Source organism: Salmo trutta, chromosome 36, assembly GCF_901001165.1.
Source record: "Salmo trutta chromosome 36, fSalTru1.1, whole genome shotgun sequence".
Classification (NCBI taxonomy): domain Eukaryota; kingdom Metazoa; phylum Chordata; class Actinopteri; order Salmoniformes; family Salmonidae; genus Salmo; species Salmo trutta.
Window position 1 is genome coordinate 20,027,428 of NC_042992.1, and position 17,643 is coordinate 20,045,070.

The 17,643-nt window shown below is 42.1% G+C and overlaps 1 protein-coding gene across 3 annotated transcripts; it reads left to right on the top strand.

Annotated features, from left to right (window-relative positions):
• Window positions 1-1,113: 1,113 nt before the first annotated feature.
• On the top strand, window positions 1,114-16,148 carry LOC115175592 (Na(+)/H(+) exchanger beta). Of its 3 annotated transcripts, none has more exons than XM_029734941.1 (13): window positions 1,114-1,729; window positions 3,953-4,186; window positions 4,917-5,143; window positions 7,467-7,717; window positions 7,878-8,095; window positions 8,289-8,488; window positions 9,424-9,513; window positions 11,447-11,517; window positions 11,825-11,992; window positions 12,603-12,699; window positions 12,931-13,056; window positions 13,370-13,445; window positions 14,994-16,148. In XM_029734941.1, the coding sequence occupies exons 1-13, from the start codon at window positions 1,474-1,476 to the stop codon at window positions 15,248-15,250; spliced, it is 2,271 nt and encodes a 756-aa protein (XP_029590801.1). In that variant the 5' UTR covers window positions 1,114-1,473; the 3' UTR covers window positions 15,251-16,148. The 3 variants fall into 3 exon arrangements, with proteins under 3 accessions (XP_029590801.1, XP_029590802.1, XP_029590803.1); XM_029734942.1 differs by having other exon boundaries at window positions 12,931-13,035; XM_029734943.1 differs by having other exon boundaries at window positions 15,002-15,143.
• Window positions 16,149-17,643: the final 1,495 nt, after the last annotated feature.

The following is a 17,643-nucleotide window of genomic DNA, read 5'->3' on the forward strand; positions in this document are numbered from 1 at the left end:
ATGGCATCCTGAGGAAAGAAAATTATGTGGATATATTGAAGCAACATCTCACAACATCAGTCAGGAAGTTAAAGCTTGGTCGCAAATGGGTCTTCCAAATGGACAATGACCCCAAGCATACTTCCAAAGTTGTGGCAAAATGGCTTAAGGACAACAAAGTCAAGGTATTGGAGTGGCCATCACAAAGCCCTGACCTAAATACTGTAGACAATTTGTGGGCAGAACTGAAAAAGAGTGTGCGAGCAAGGAGGCCTACAAACCTGACTCAATTACACCAGCTCTGTCAGGAATGAGCCAAAATTCACCCACCTTATTGTGGGAAGCTTGTGGAAGGGTACCCGAAAACGTTTGACCTAATTTAAAGGTAATGCTACCAAATTCTTATTGAGTGTATGTAAACTTCTGACCCACTGGAAATGTGATGAAAGAAATAAAAGCGTAAATTAATCATTCTCTACTATTATTCTGACATTTCACATTCTTAAAATAAAGTGGTTATCCTAACTGACCTTAGACAGGGACTTTTTACTAGGATTAAATGTCAGGAATTGTGAAAAAATGAGTTTAAATGTACTTGGCTAAGGTGTATGGAAACTTCCAACTTCAACTGTATCTCTAGCCGAAACAGACGGATTTTGATGGGGATTTTTTTCTTATGTTAATTAGATTTCTGCTGTGCACGACCATTGTAGGCCAAGGGTTAATTCGGATTGATGTGTCTTTCTTTCGACACATATCTCTGTCAAATAAATTATGAATATTTAAATATTTTATTTGGATGGGCAAGGAGGTGTGGTAGGGCAGGCCAGGTCCCCTAAGGCCCGCCCATAACGCCGGACTTGCATTGCCATGGTTATGAAGTGTACTACACAAATGGAACTTAAATCACAGAAAATAGATGTTCTGGTGGAAGCTCCAGAGAAGTACTTGGGGTTACAAGATTTTACTGCAGAAGAGTAGCAATTCTTCCATGTTTTTGTATCACAAATTGTAATGGACTCACACTCCACTCCAGTTGGTGGCGGTAAACCACATTTTTGGTTGCCAACCACAGAAGTAGAAAAGAACCGAATTGGGCTGGTTGTATGAACCATTGAGGTGTGATTACAGCCAATGTAACCCAAATAGAGGGATATTCCGCCTGATACATAACAGCTGCGCCTTTCACATTAGTGAACACTTCAACGTTTGACTACACTGCGCAAACATTTAAAGAGGAATACAATCATCATCAACGCCGGCGTTAACTCTCATTCATCAGGGAGCTTTTTACAGGTGTTTCTTTACATTTACCCGTGATATTCTATGCATGATGTCCGTACATTCACTGCGTAAAAGTGCAAGCTCCATCTGCAGTAACATGGCACCAGCATCACTTCCCGTTACATCTTCATTTCTGCCTGCATCTCCGACGCATTGATGGAGGATGACGATTTGGAGTAGCTAGCGGGATAAATCATTAACATATTTGAAATGCCGGCATTCTCGTGTGCCTTTCCTGGCTGTCGCAGGGATCTCCTGGTAATAGTTTTGGTTGTGTTCGTGGGCATTGGATTACCTATTGAAGCCTCTGCCCCTGCATATCAATCGCATGGGACTGAAGGCTCACATTTAACTAATATAACAAATACTAAAAAGGCATTTCCTGTACTTGCCGTAAATTACGAACACGTACGAAAGCCTTTTGAGATCGCGCTATGGATCCTCCTCGCCTTATTGATGAAACTTGGTGAGTATCTGCCTTTGCTTTTGTCACGATTGGGAATGCCCCTTACTGCATTAATTGATATGGATTAATATGACACAGTATAAACCCCTCAACGTCACATTGCGTCATCCATCATGACACTGCAGCTGTCTGCTCAGGGGGTATGATAACTTGATTGAAAGCTTCAGACCCGTTCAGACAGGGACATTATTGCAATACTCTACAACTCGTCAATTCAGACAGGAATGTAATGTTATAAACATACTACAGTTCCTGCCAAGAAGTTTGGACACAGGAGTTAGTAGACCTGCCCGCCCTGTTCCTAATCGCTAAATTGGTGGCAGAAGTGGGATGATACCATAAACGTACTATGGGCACAACGTTCTCTGGTTCTTTATGGCACAGGATTGGGCTTGGAAGCCATACTATTACTATATTATAAGTAAAAGTTGCTGCAGCCATACCCATTGTTCCAGCCCTACTTTTGATCATGAGACACTGCATCTTACCATGGACTTTATAAGCAATTGTCCCTCTCACCAGTCACCACTAGAAATAGATGCACAAGTTCCATAAGATTAGTGTAATGGAAGACTTGAGGATTAAACACTGCACGCCTTGGCAAACATTTGAGTTGGAAATTGTGAGAGTGATGAGAGCAGTTGTTATCATGACCTGCCAGAGTTAGAGGGATGTAGGGGGTCGCTAGGGGTGTAGCTAGTTTTTCCTGTGACTGTACTTTCACTTTTAAAATAGGCTATTGTTCATCTCAGAAAAAGACATACAATATGAAATATTTGTGTATTTCGTATGCACATAACTCTGTGTCCCAAATGGCACCATATTCTCTATATAAGGAATAGGATGCCATTTGGGATACACCCTTTTAAGGGATCTTCCGTGTACATGTTGTCATTTCGGAGTCAGCTTGCCGAGATAGTGATTGGCCGTGGGGCTTTCCCCTCCCTGTCTATCATTGGCCCAGCCGAATAAGTGAAGCTGATTTGGACTTATCTGCTGCAGCAGCAGCAGCTCTCTCCTCAAGGCCAGCCTGCTCTTCTGCACTCTGTGATAACAGAAAGAGGAAAAGAGCTGGTGGGGGCTGATGCATACAGTGGCACATACAGCAGTATACCAATTTCAAACAGTGTCCTAGTCCTGAAATATTTATACTGTAGTCATTGAGACTGACTGTCTCCCAATAGCCTTATCCTTCAGTTATTGTTATAATGAATGGTGTGTCTCTTGGGGGATACATACTGTTGATGAGTTTCAAGTTTTAATGTCACACGCACAAGTACAGTGAAGTCCCTTTCTTGCAAGAACTTCTTGTGAGTTATGTAGGGTTTTTGTGCTTCACGCCCTTGGCCCATCCCAGATGTAATAAATTATAACATTCCAGGACTCAGACATACATTAGGCGGAGACCCTTGAGGTACTGGAGTGGTACTAGGGTTTGCCTGTTTGTATCCACTTGCCCTAAGAAATGTATATCTGGGTTTCAGTTATCTGCAGTTGCAGCACCAGCATGGTTGACCTATGTCTAGCAACTTGTGCAGTAGCATCCTGTGTGTTGCCTGAAATAGAGGTCTAAAAAAAGGCCTTTTTAATTTTTTATGAGAGCTTAGAATGTCAGACAGTGATGCACAACTAACTGATTAGAGCATTTCATTCATCCAATAATTTAGTGGTTATATGTGTACAAGGGCACAACTTTGGTTTTAGAAGTGGGGGGGACGTAAATGTATTTTTATATAATATACATATATATATTATCCAGTCGGGTAAACACTACAAACATCCTACCCAACCGCTAGAGGGTGCAATTTCAGAATGTGGGGGGGGGAGTTAAGTTGCACCCCTGTATGTGTATACTGTAAACCTAAAATAACTATATCCACTTCTACAGGCACAGTTTGTTTTATACAATCTATTGCACATCTGAAGACAATTGCAACAGAGGCTATATCAACATAGGGAGGAAATTGCACACATTCTTGCCTGGATACAGCAATGTCATAGTAATGAACCCACTGCCTTCTACTGACCTAGACCTGTATTCATAAAGAAAAAGATCTAGGATCAGCTTTGCCTTTTAGATCATAATGAATAGGATTACATAAACAGGGGGGACCTGACCCTAGATAAGCACTCCTACTCTGACACTTTATGAATACGGTCCCTGGTGTACGGCAGACAGATATGTCTCTATAATAACATTAACTACCTCATCTCCCCATTTAGGTTTCCATCTGATCCCGCGTCTGTCTGGCGTGGTCCCAGAGAGCTGCCTGCTGATCGTGGTGGGGCTGCTAGTGGGGGGGCTCATCAAGGTGATCGGAGAAGAGCCCCCAGTACTGGACTCCCAGCTCTTCTTCCTGTGCCTCCTCCCTCCCATCATCCTTGATGCTGGCTACTTCCTGCCGATCCGGCCCTTCACAGAGAATGTGGGCACCATCTTGGTGTTTGCGGTGATAGGTAACTAAGCACTGACTGCTAAGCACTTTATCCCTCCAGTGCAATTTGTATACCGATGTATTTGCTATTATCATATTTATAGCATATAGTTAAACTGCCACAAACACATTTCCTAGCCTGGTCCCAGATCTGTTTGTGCTATAATGTCAAACTCCTTGTCATGCCATGGTTAGTGAACTACTACTACTACCCTTGTGAAAATTGTAATTTGTATAAAATAATTTAGTCTTTGCTGGTATTGATACCATGTAATGTCGCCTTATTGAAATAAACCATTGTCCGTGTCCGAAATCTAGCTTGCCTACTACTTACTTAAACTGCATTCTGTGTATACTAATCGTACTACATACTGTTTAGAACGTACTGTTTAAAAACGAATGCAGTCAGCAATAAATATCAGCATACTAGGCTCCTCCTACTGAGAATGCCTCATCTGATGCGCAATTGCGTTGATTCCCGCCATTCATTCATTTTGGTACGGCGCGTCCCCTCAGCTGATTATCAGCTGTTGTCAAACACACGTGGGTCTCGAAAGACCATTCTCTTCCTCAATATTGTGCAGCGAATTCTACTAGATGAAAAGCCGAAATGAGCTGGCATTTAAAGTATACTAAATGTTCAAAATTTCACATACTATAAAAGTATGTTTTTCCTTCATACCCAAAATGCCTGCTATTTAGAACACAAGTACAGGTATTAGAAAGAATGGCTGTGTCCTATCTCTTTCTAGGTACCCTGTGGAACGCCTTCTTTATGGGGGGCTTGCTGTACGCCTTGTGCCAGATCGAGAGCGTCGGTCTGAGCGGAGTTGACCTGCTGGCCTGCCTGCTCTTCGGCTCCATCGTGTCGGCCGTGGACCCCGTGGCCGTGCTGGCTGTGTTTGAGGAGATCCATATCAACGAGTTGGTTCACATCCTGGTGTTTGGGGAGTCCCTTCTCAATGATGCTGTCACAGTGGTGAGTGTTAAAGGCTTTCTAACCAAGTGCATGAATTGAGTAGCAAACTGTGCTTCCAAGAGGAAATTCGGCAACTATTTATGGGCAGTGGATCGAAAAAACCAGCGTGCTTAGGCCCTTCGCCTTCATCAGGGTCATTTGTCACAGTGGGGACGAATCAAACCAGAGGCCAAATTTGATTTGGGGTGATACTGTTAGTTCACTCAGTTGCTGCATTTCTCTTTCTGTGTACAATGTTGGCTTGTTTCCATCAACTCAAGTTAACATGACGGGAGCTGTTTTGTTACTTTATTCCAATGCCAGCTGTGTAAATTTAGTGTTCTTTTCCAGACCCGTGGCTAACGCCACCAGCCCACCCCACTTAACAGGCAGCCAGTGTTCTCACAGCTGAGGAGAATGAGCATAATCCATTTTCTATTAACCATGACGGAGCACTTTCCTCTCTGCTAGCGGCTAACTGTAAGGTACACTATATATACAAAAGTTTGTGGACACCCCTTCAAATTTTGGGATTCGGATATTTCAGCCACACCCGTTGTTGACAGGTATATAAAATCGAGCACACCGCCATGCAATCTCCATAGTAAAACATTGGCAGTAGAATGATCTTACTGGTGAGCTCAGTGACTTTCAACGTGGCACCATCATAGGATGCCACCTTTCCAACAAGTCAGTTCGTCAAATTTCTGCCCTGCTAGAGCTTCCCCGGTCAAATGTAAGTGCTGTTATTGTGAAGTGAAAACATCTAGGAGCAACAACGCCTCAGCCGCAAAGTGGCAGACCACACAAGCTCACAGAACGGGATCGGCGAGTGCTGAAGCGCGTAGCGCATAAAAATCATCTGTCCTCGGTTGCAACACTCACTACGAGTTCCAAACTGCCTCTGGAAACAATGTCAGCACAAGAACTGTTCATCGGCAGCTTCATGAAATGGGTTTCCATGGCCGAGCAGCTGCACACTAAGATCACCATGTGCAATGCCAAGCATCGGCTGGAGGGGTGTAAAGCTCGACGCCATTGGACTCTGGAGCAGTGGAAACACGTTCTCTGGAGTGATGAATCATGCTTCACCATCTGGCAGTCCGACGAACAAATCTGGGTTTGGTGGATGCCAGGAGAACGCTATCTGCCCAAATGCATAGTGCTAACTGTAAAGTGCTTCCAACTTTGTGGCAACAGTTTGGGAAGGCCCTTTCCTGTTTCAGCATGACAATGCCCCCATGCACAAAGCGAGGTCCACACAGAAAATGGTTTGTTGAGATTGTTGTGGAAGAACTGGCCTGCACAGACCCCTGACCTCAACCCCATCAAACGCCTTTGGGATGAATTAGAACACCAACTGCGAGCCAGGTCTAATCCCCAACATCAGTGCCCAACCTCACTAATGCTCTTGTAGCTGAATGGAAGCAAGTCCTCGCAGAAATGTTCCAACATCTAGTGGAAAGCCTTCCCAGAAGAGTGGAGGCTGTTATAGCAGCAAAGTGGGGGGACCAACTCCATATTAATGCCAATGATTTTGGAATGAGATGTTCGACGAGCAGGTGTCCACATACTTTTGGTCATATAGTGTAGATGGCATTTGACTGTGGCTCACTCACCGGCTCACTGTATGCGTAAACATCTATTAATAGCAGTTTAGGTGCTTTTGGCAGGTGTAGATATTACTCAGCCAAATAGCTCTGACTATGCCAACCCGGACCACTGATTCAGCTATCACCCAAACAGGGGATGTTGGTTTAATGGAGCAGTAAAGCAATGGGAGGGTATTTACTGCCTGGCGGGGATAATGGCCTCAGTGTTCCAAAAGACTGAAGAGCTGAGAGGGGCTGATGCCAGCTAGGCTGCATGCCAAATGGCACCCTATTCCCTACATAGTGCAACCACTACTGGTCAAAAGTAATTCACTATATACTACGAATAGGGTACCATTTGGGACTCGACCCTAGTATCTTGTGCTTGTTTGAAGGATACCATTTAGATAGTCCACATGTTGTTTACATACCATGTATAATCATGTTACCATTCAACCAATAGGTCAAGTGAAGCAAATGGATAATGTGTCTCAGCATATAACACGGGTGTTGGGATATACTGGTATAGTGGTTAGAGGACCCTTGGCTTGAAATCAAGTCTGATCAAGGATAACGTGAAGCAGAATCAAATCGACAGCTATAGCTAAATCTAGTTGATTGAATATTGCTATTTCCTGGACATATAGTCTGTGTCCCAAATGGCACGCTATCCCCAATGTAGGGTGCCATTTGGGACTCACTCACAGATGTCTGCGAATTTCCACTGACCCCTCCTTCGTCCCTCCATGCAGGTTCTGTACAACCTGTTTGAGGAGTTCTCCAAAGTGGGGACGGTCACCGTATTGGATGTGTTCCTAGGCGTGGTGTGTTTCTTCGTGGTGTCCCTAGGAGGGGTCCTGGTGGGTGCCATCTACGGCTTCTTGGCAGCCTTCACCTCTCGTTTCACCTCTCACACCCGCGTCATCGAACCCCTTTTCGTCTTCCTATACAGCTACATGGCCTACCTTTCCTCCGAGATGTTCCATCTCTCTGGTATCATGGCGTAAGTAGCTATTTGACAGAGAACAGATGTGTATTGATAAGGAGATGGCTTCAGTATGTTACCTGGAGCATTATGGTTACTGTAGTACATCATGCTACAAGTTGAACTGACAAATGAACATGAAGTTACAATGAAAATCGTCTTGTACTACCTTCCGTAGTTTGATAGCATGTGGGGTTGTGATGCGGCCCTATGTGGAGGCCAACATATCCCACAAGTCCTACACCACCATCAAGTACTTCCTGAAGATGTGGAGCAGCGTGAGCGAGACGCTCATCTTCATCTTCCTGGGCGTGTCCACGGTGGCAGGGCCGCATGCCTGGAACTGGACCTTCGTCATCACCACCGTCATCCTCTGTCTGGTGTCACGAGTACTGGGTCAGTATTATGCAAAATGCTAATTCTTTAAAGATTTCCATAAAAGTTACAGTAAAACAGATGCAATAAAAATGTGGAATAAAATGTTCAAAACCAAAATGTAAATACACTAACATTAAAGTATAACCTTTTTCATCTGTTCATTTATACTTGGGGGAAAAACATATTTATTTTATCTGTCTGTGTATTACAGGTGTGATTGGCCTTACATTCATCATAAACAAATTCCGTATTGTCAAGTTGACCAAAAAGGACCAGTTCATTGTGGCCTATGGTGGCCTGCGAGGGGCCATAGCTTTCTCCCTGGGATACCTGCTGTCAAATAGTCACCAAATGAGGCACTTGTTCCTGACAGCAATCATCACTGTCATTTTCTTTACTGTGTTTGTGCAGGTGAGGCAGACAATCTGAATGATGCTCTAAAGCAGTGCTTCCCAACACCTCCAGTAACCCCAACAGTACACTTTTTTTGTGAAAGTCACCCAGTAAAATACTACTTGAGTAAAAGTATTTGGGTCTAAATGTACTTATGTATGAAAGGTAAATGTAATTTCTAAAATATACTTACTTAAGTATCAAAAGTATGTGTAAATAATATACAATTCCTTATATTAAGCAAACCAGACGGCACAATTTTCTCCCATTTTTATTTATTTATGGATAACCAGGGGCATACGCCAAAGCATTTGTGTTTAGTGAGTCTGCCAGATCAGAGGCAGCAAGTATGACCAGGGATGATCTCCAGATAAGTGTGTGAATTGGGCAATTTTCCTGTCCTGCTAAGCATTTCAAATTGTAACGAGTACTTTTGGGTGTCAGGGAAAACGTATAGAGTAAAAAGTACATTATTTTCTTTAGGAATGTAATGAAGTAAAAGTTTTCAAAAATAGAAATTGTGAAGTACAGATACCCCCAAAAATGACTTTAGTAGTACTTTTCCTTAGGTACTTTACACCACTGCTGTTGGAGGTACTGGAGTTGGGAAACACTGCCCTAAAGCATAAGTGTCAAACTCATTCCATGTGGAGTCGAGCGTCTAGAGGTTTTTGACCATCCATTGTTCTTGATTGAGCAATTAAGGTTACTGATAAGTTAGGAACTTCCCACACCTGGTTGTCTGGGTGTTGAAATTCAAGGAAATAACAAAAATCAACAATGTTTGCCCCTCCATGGAATGAGTTTTGACACCCCTGCTCTAAAGTTCAAACATTCCTTGACTCTGCTCCAAAATGTTAGTGTAAATCTCTGAAAAAGTGAAACGGAACACTTTGACCTGCTTGTAAAGACAAGGTTCACTTTACACCTACTGCTTTTCTGGGTGTTTTCAGGGTATGACAATCAGGCCCTTGGTTGAGCTACTTGCTGTGAAGAAGAAGAAGGAGAGCAAGCCTTCCATCAACGAGGAGATTCACACAGAGGTAATCTCAGAAACCCAGAACCAAAATCTTGCGTAACAGCATCACCTGTTTATGTTAGGTACAGTTGAAGTCGGAAGTTTACATACACCTTTGCCAAATACATTTAAACTCAGTTTTTAAAAAATCCTAACATTTAATTATTGTAAAAATTCCCTGTCTTAGGTCAGTTAGGATCACCACTTTATTTTAGAATGTGAAATGTCAAAATAACAGAATTATTTCTTTCATCACATTCCCAGTGGGTCAGAAGTTTACATACACTCAATTAGTTTGGGTAGCATTGACTTTAAATTGTTTAACTTGGGTCAAATGTTTCGGGTAGCCTTCCACAAGCTTCCCACAATAAGTTGGGTGAATTTTGGTCCATTCCTCCTGACAGAGCTGGTGTAACTGAGTCAGGTTTGTAGGCCTCCTTGCTCGCACACACTATTTCAGTTCTGCCCACATATTTTCTATAGGATTGAGGTCAGGGCTTTGTGATAGCCACTCCAATACCTTGACTTTGTTGTCCTTAAGCCATTTTGCCTCAACTTTGGAAGTATGCTTGGGGTCATTGTCCATTTGATGCACTATTGTAAAGTGGTTGTTCTACTGGATATTATAGGTGAATGCACCAATTTGTAAGTCGCTCTGGATAAGAGCGTCTGCTAAATGACTTAAATGTAATGTAAAATGTAAATTTGGAAGACCCATTTGCGACCAAGCTTTAACTTCCTGACTGATGTCTTGAGATGTTGCTTCAATATATCCACATCATTTTCTTTCCTCATGATGCCATCTATTTTGTGAAGTGCACCAGTCCCTCCTGCAGCAAAGCACCCCCACAACATGATGCTGCCACCCCCATGCTTCACGGTTGGGATGGAGTTCTTAGGCTTGCAAGCCTCCCCCACTTTCCTCCAAACATAACGATGTTCATTATGGCCAAACAGTTCTATTTTTGTTTCATCAGACCAGAGGATATTTCTCCAAAAAGTACAATCTTTGTCCGCATGTGCAGTTGCAAACCATAGTCTGGCTTTTTTATGGTGGTTTTGGTGCAGTGGCTTCTTCCTTGCTGAGCAGCCTTTCAGGTTATGTCGATATAGGACTCATTTTACTGTGGATATAGATACTTTTGTACCCGTTTCCTCCAGCATCTTCACGGGGTCTTTGGCTGTTGTTCTGGGATTGATTTGCATTTCTCGCACCAAAGTACGTTCATCTCTAGGAGACAGAACGCGTCTCCTTCCTGTGAGGTATGATGTCTGCGTGGTCCCATGGTGTTTATACTTGCGTACTATTGTTTGTACAGATGAACGTGGTACTGCCAGGCGTTTGGAAATTGCTCCCAAGGATGAACCAGATTTGTGGAGGTCTACAAATTTTTTCTGAGGTCTTGGCTGATTTTTTTTTTTTTTTTTTTTTTTTTTTGATTTTCCCACGACGTCAAGCAAAAAGGCTCTGACTTTGAAGGTAGGCCTTGAAATATATCCACAGGTACACCTCCAATTGACTCAAATGATGTCAATTAGCCTATCAGAAGCTTCTAAAGCCATGACATCATTTTCTGGAATTTTCCAAGCTGTTTAAAGGCACAGTCAACTTAGTGTATGTAAACTTCTGACCCACTGGAATTGAGATACTGTGAAATAATCTGTCTGTAAACAATTGTTGGAAAAATTACTTGACATGCACAAAGTAGATGTCCTAACCGACTTGCCAAAACTATAGTTTGTTAACAAGAAATTTGTGGAGTGGTTGAAAAACGAGTTTTAATGACTCCAACCTAAGTGGATGTAAACTTCCGACTTCAACTGTACATCTGTCCACTAGATATTACACACGGGTGACAAGCAGTATTATTATACTGTAATATGGGTCCTTACATAGTACACTAAAGTTACTGCATGGTTAATCAGACTTTGTAAACACTCCTCATTTTCTCTCTTAGTTCCTGGACCATCTCCTCACAGGCGTTGAGGGTGTCTGTGGCCATTATGGGCATTATCACTGGAAGGAGAAGTATGGATCCCATGCCATTGTGAAATAAACATATTAAAAGGATTGATATCGTTTTGGGGGCTGGAATAAAGCAGCCATTTTATTCTTCACACATCATGAACTCTTTCTCCATATTTCTATCTCTCAAATCAAATTTTATTTGTCACATACACATGGTTAGCAGATGTTAATGCGAGTGTAGTGAAATGCTTGTGCTTCTAGTTCCGACAATGCAGTAACCAACGAGTAATCTAACCTCTCGCTCTCCATCCATCTCCTATTCTTTCTGTTTTTCCCTCTTTCCATTCCTCTACTCTCCTCATATCAGGCTTAACCGCTTCAACAAGACCTACGTGAAGAGGTGGCTTATAGCGGGCGAGAACTTTAAGGAGCCTGAGTTGATCGCCTTCTACCGCAAGATGGAGCTGAAGCAGGCTATTATGATGGTGGAGAGTGGCCAGCTGCCCTCAGCTCTGCCCTCCACCGTCTCCATGCAGTAAGTATTGCCTCCTATTTCTGTTTAAGATATACTTATTTTTTTCCCCTGGAGTGCAACCTGTCCTTAGTACTTATCATCCGTGCAGTAAGAGTAAGGGCCTATTACTGTCCACATCCACTCATCTCCACCAGAGGCCACTGTTGGCTTAAGCTTAAATCATAGTCCACGGACGCTAGGACGCGATAGTCCGGCGTCCCATTGTGACATAGCTACGCAGCTTTCAGACCATCATCTGCGGTGGACGCACAGCCTGAATGCGCACCTCCCCACAATTCCCAACCAACGTGTCTCTGGTACACATCCTCTATTCATTTGTGTTGAATGTGTTGACAGTTGAAGAAATAGCTTGAGCTGCACTAAGAATTTGAAAAGTATTAAAGCCAACAATCCAATGTTCTAGAACACTGCTGCGTGTACACGTACACATGTGGTACTCTGTTAGACCCTTAACCTAGTCCCAGATCTGTCATGCGGTGTGACAATGACCAGGAGTTGGCAAGACCAAACAAACCGACCTGGAACTAGGCTATACTAACAAGTGGCCTGTCTGTTCCTGACGGTGGTGTGATGGCAATTTTGGTCATATCTTTAATCTGTGTCTCCGAAGGAACATCCAGCCCAGAGTCATTCCACGGGTCTCTAAGAAACGGGAGGAAGAGATCAGAAGGATCCTGAGGTCCAACCTGCAGAACAACAAGCAAAAAGTAAGTTACAATGAATGAATTTGGTTGAAATTGAATGTCTGAAGGGAAATTAGGTTTGCCACCTGAGGAAGACAGAAAAACAGAATATGCACACAGGCATACCCTCCGTGCCTCCTACACTGAGTTACATTTTTTTAGTGTAAAGTATGATGTCTCTGAGATATTTCTCAGAGATATTATCCCCGGGCACCAAGCAACACCATTTTCACATCCAGTTCCTTCTTTCCCCAGATGCGCAGCAGATCCTACAGCAGACACACTCTGTTTGACGCCGATGAGGAAGACAACGTGAGCGAGGTGCGCCTACGGAAGACAAAGATGGAGATGGAGAGGAGGGTCAGTGTGATGGAGAGGAGGGTAAGTGTGATGTAGAGGGAGGGGTAAGTGTGATGTAGAGGGAGGGGTCAGTGTGATGTAGAGGGAGGGGTCAGTGTGATGTAGAGGGAGGGGTCAGTGTGATGTAGAGGGAGGGGTCAGTGTGATGTAGAGGGAGGGGTCAGTGTGAAGGAGAGGGAGGGTCAGTGTGATGGAGAGGGAGGGTCAGTGTTCGGAATAGACCCCAGTCCAGTGTTCTTTCTTGACCACGGCTATGTCTCCAACCTTGCAGAGATTTTGCCTCATTGCAATAATGAAGCATATTTGTGACGTTGTAACAATACTGTTTCTGCAGATGAGCCACTACCTCACTGTTCCAGCCAACCGGGAGTCACCTAGGCCTGGAGTCAGGCGAGTCAGGTTTGAATCAGGTCTGTCAGTCTAACACACCTGGGTCGTATTCATCAGGGCACACCGCAGCACGATATTGTAGAATGAAAACAAGCATTTCTTATTGGACTGAGTTCAGATAGTACCTCCCTGTTTCGGACCATTTTCTTCTGTTTTGTGCCTTGTTGCTTCTGTCCGTCACTAAAACGGTTATAATTCCTAAAAAATGTGCCACTGTATATATCCATATTATGCTGTCATATTCAATATGAATATAAATATGCAGTAAAAAGAGTTCAGATTTGTCACGTAAGTGTTGATAACAGACCTGGGATAACTAGTTGTAACTATGCTGTGTGGAAAGTAACTATTTTTTGAGGGAAACAAATAGTTACTTCAAATATACAGATCCCTAAAAATGACTACTTTTCTAAATGTACTTTAATACAGATCTGAGAAAGCAACTACTTTTTTGAAACTATAGAGCACACACAATCTCACCAGATGGCAATTTTGGGATATTTGTTTCCTTTGACACTGAATAGCCATATTTTGTTACTGTTAGTGTAACCGATGTGAAATGGCTAGTTAGTTAGCGGTGGTGCGCGCTAATAGCGTTTCAATCAGTGACGTCACTCGCTCTGAGACTTGAAGTAGGGTTTCCCCTTGCGTTGCAAGGGCCGCAGCTTTTGTGGCGCGACGGGTAACGATGCTTCGTGGGTGTCAGTTGTTGATGTGTGCAAGGGTCCCTGGTTCGAGCCCAGGTTGGGGCGAAGGGAGCGACGGAACCTACACTGTTACCTACACTGCATTCTCAGTAACACTTAACATTAAACTGTTCTTGTGTAATAAAACTGTAATTACTTTTGTAGCAACATGTATTACCATGTTACATAATACTTTGGCAATTGCATTTTATTTGCATGGCAATGAGCTGAGTTTTTGTAACTACTGTACACAAGGAATACTGATTTACTTATTCCACTTATGTAATTACTCCATTTTTGTGCAAATATAAAGCAATTTTCAACGTTCTATGTATCAACAATGTTGCTATTGTAATAATCAAAGTTACTACACGTATAAGAAGTTGATGTCAAGTGTTACTCTACCTTATGTCTCACTCATTATGAACATATATTTGTTCATCATTTTGAAGCTGAAAAATTGGTCTACTGTAATGTTGAGATGATTCGATGTCCCTCGTATTTAACTCTAGGCAATATTAAGATTCATATTTAAGAGCCATCCAAACCATGTGTTATTTATCATGTATTTAGACTATTTCAACTAACTGTTGTAGTTTTTTGGTTCTTAATCAAATATTTGGAAGCCACCTAATAATAAAGATTTTTAAATAATGTGCATATATTCAAATACCTTTTTATTATTTGGTTTTTCTGAGATGTATTCAAAATACTTTAAAATATTATTTGTTTTTCTGAAACCTGTATTTGAATATCAAAGAAACTAGTTGCCTTTTAGTTAACTATATTCGACTACCTTGAGTATTTAAAAAGTAGTTTTTAAAAAATAAAATACAACTATTTTCTGCCCAGCTCTGGTTGATAATACTTTCTTTCTTCAAGACAACCAGGTTTTCAGTGCTGACAGTGTCCCTACTGTCCACTTTGAGCAGCCTTCCCCTCCCAGCACACCTGACGCTGTCAGCCTAGAGGAGGAGGTACCCAAGAGGCCGAGCCTGAAAGCAGACATAGAAGGACCCAGGGGTAATGCTTCAGACAACCACCAGGGCGAGCTGGACTACCAGAGACTAGCACGCTGTCTAAGCGACCCCGGTCCCAATAAAGACAAGGAGGAGGACGATCCATTCATGTCCTGTTAAAGAACATCTTTTAAACTATAGCGCTTCAAATGAGGAGAATAATAGGATTCCACTATTTCAGAAGCTCCTTAATTCTCCTCTGGCACTTACTTGTATGAGATGGAGATTTTTCTATGGCAACATCTCAAAGTATCTCATGTATTGAAGGACATTTCTAATTTATCTCAGTGCCGTTATTGTTGTATTTCTCATGTTTGGGTCCTTGTTCTTTGGTATTTTTGATGTAAGATAATGTGAATAATTTGCCAAAGGTTCACGTGCCAATTTTTCTTGAACCATTTTTCAATATCATGAAATCATGTGTAAAGATTTGTTTGGTTTTCAGAGATTTTTAAAATGTTTTTTTGTTATGTAAAATCACAGCTTCCTTTTAGAGAGGAATGTAGGTTTTTGTCAGCACTTCAACTTAATGTTTTTCACATGATAGTGCTTCTCATTCACTTTGTTTGCATGAATAATAAATATGTTTTCTCAGGGACTGCATCACATGGTAGCTGGCCAACTACCCTTAGCAGCCAGAAAACACACTCCTGGTAACTATATAAATACAAATGCAATTTCCAGTATGTCTTTTGACTGGATAAAAGCCTTTTCATTGGAAGCAAGTTGCAAAATAGATTCCATATCCCACGAAGTAATCCCACTCATGCCTTGTCTCCACTGTATTTGGGTCTGAAGCTGTCAAAATCAATTTAGACTTGTAAGTGATTGTTTAAAAAAAAGGAAGTTGCCAAGTTGAATAATTTTTATAAGAAAGACAACGCAGGCCTATTTGAAATGGGTTGAATTGTTAGCAGTTTGTACTGAGAGGGAAAACAAGCTTTACAGATAATATGCATCAGAAATTAAGATGACTTTCATGACTGAGTTTAACAATAAAGTGCTTATAAAATAAAAATATTTTGTTGGACATTTTAATAGTGAGATTTGCGGTAAAATAATCAGGGGTCAGTGTGTAGCCGAAGCCTGAAATTGATGAGAGAGAGGAGTGGGTGAGCGAGAAAGGGCCAGTTGCCAGGACCACAAATACAAATTCCATCTAGACACCGTTGCCCTAGAGCACACAAAAAACTATACCTCGGCGTAAACATCAGCGCCACAAATAACTTCCACAAAGCTGTGAACATGTGCCATCAAAAAGAACATACAATTTGACATATCAATTAGGATCTGGCTAAAAATACTTGGATCAGTTATAGAACTCATTGCCCTTCATGGTTCGGCAGTCTGGGGTCTCACCAACCAAGAATTCCCAAAATGGGACAAACACCAAATTGAGACTAAAATATCCTGTGTGTACAACGTAAAACACCAAATAAATGCATGCAGAGCAGGCTGATACCCGCTAATTATCAAAATCCAGAAAAGAGCCGTTAAATTCTACAACCACCTAAAAGGAAGCGATTCCCAATCCTTCCACAACAAAGCCATCACCTACAGAGAGATGAACCTGGAGAAGAGCCCCCTAAGCAAGCTGGTCCTGGGGATCTGTTCATAAACACACCCCACAGAGCCCCAGGACAGCAACACAATTAGACCCAACCAAATCATGAGAAAACAAAAAGATAATTACTTGACACATTGGAAAGAATTGACCAAAAAACAGAGCAAACTAGAATGTTATTTGGCCCTAAATAGAGAGTACACAGTGGCAGAATACCTGACCACTGTGACTGACCCAAAATTAAGGAAAGCTTTGCCTATGTACAGATTCAGTGAGCATAGCCTTGCTGTTGAGAAAGGCTGCCATAGGCAGACCTGGCTCTCAAGAGAAGACAGGCTATGTGCACACTGCCCACAAAATGAGGTGGAAACTGAGCTGCACTTCCTAACCTCCTGCCAAATGTATGACCATACTAGACACATATTTCCCTCATTAAATAAAAAAAAGACTATACATACCCACAAAGAATTTGAAAACAAACCCAATTTTGATAAACTCCCATATCTATTGGGTGAAATAACAGTGTGCCATCACAGCAGCAAGATATGTGACCTGTTGCCACAAGAAAAGGGCAACCAGTGAAGAACAAACACCATTGTAAATACAACACATGTTTATGTTTATTGATTTTCCCTTTTGTACTTTAGCTATTTGCACATATGACATTTGAAATGTCTTTATTCTTATGGAACTTTGGTGAGTGTAATGTTTATTGTTTATTTCACTTTTGTTTATTATCTACTTCACTTGCTTTGGCAATGTTAACATATGTTTCCCATGCCTATAAAGACCTTAAATTGAAGTGAAATTAAGAGTGGGTTAGTGAGAGAAAGACTGACTGAGTGACATTTTATTGGAGGGCCCCACCCTCCCACCTTGCTAGCAAAACATTTGTGCAGCCCTCCTCTTGACAGCAGAGAGAAGTTTGAGTTAATTTCCTGTAATTCTA

Coding starts and splice junctions, on each gene's coding strand:
- LOC115175592 (XM_029734941.1), top strand. CDS start 1,474: ATGCCGGCATTCTCGTGTGCCTTTCCTGGCTGTCGCAGGGATCTCCTG. Junction 1,730..3,952: donor CGCCTTATTGATGAAACTTG/GTGAGTATCTGC, acceptor CTCCCCATTTAG/GTTTCCATCTGATCCCGCGT. Junction 11,518..11,824: donor CATTATCACTGGAAGGAGAA/GTATGGATCCCA, acceptor TCCTCATATCAG/GCTTAACCGCTTCAACAAGA.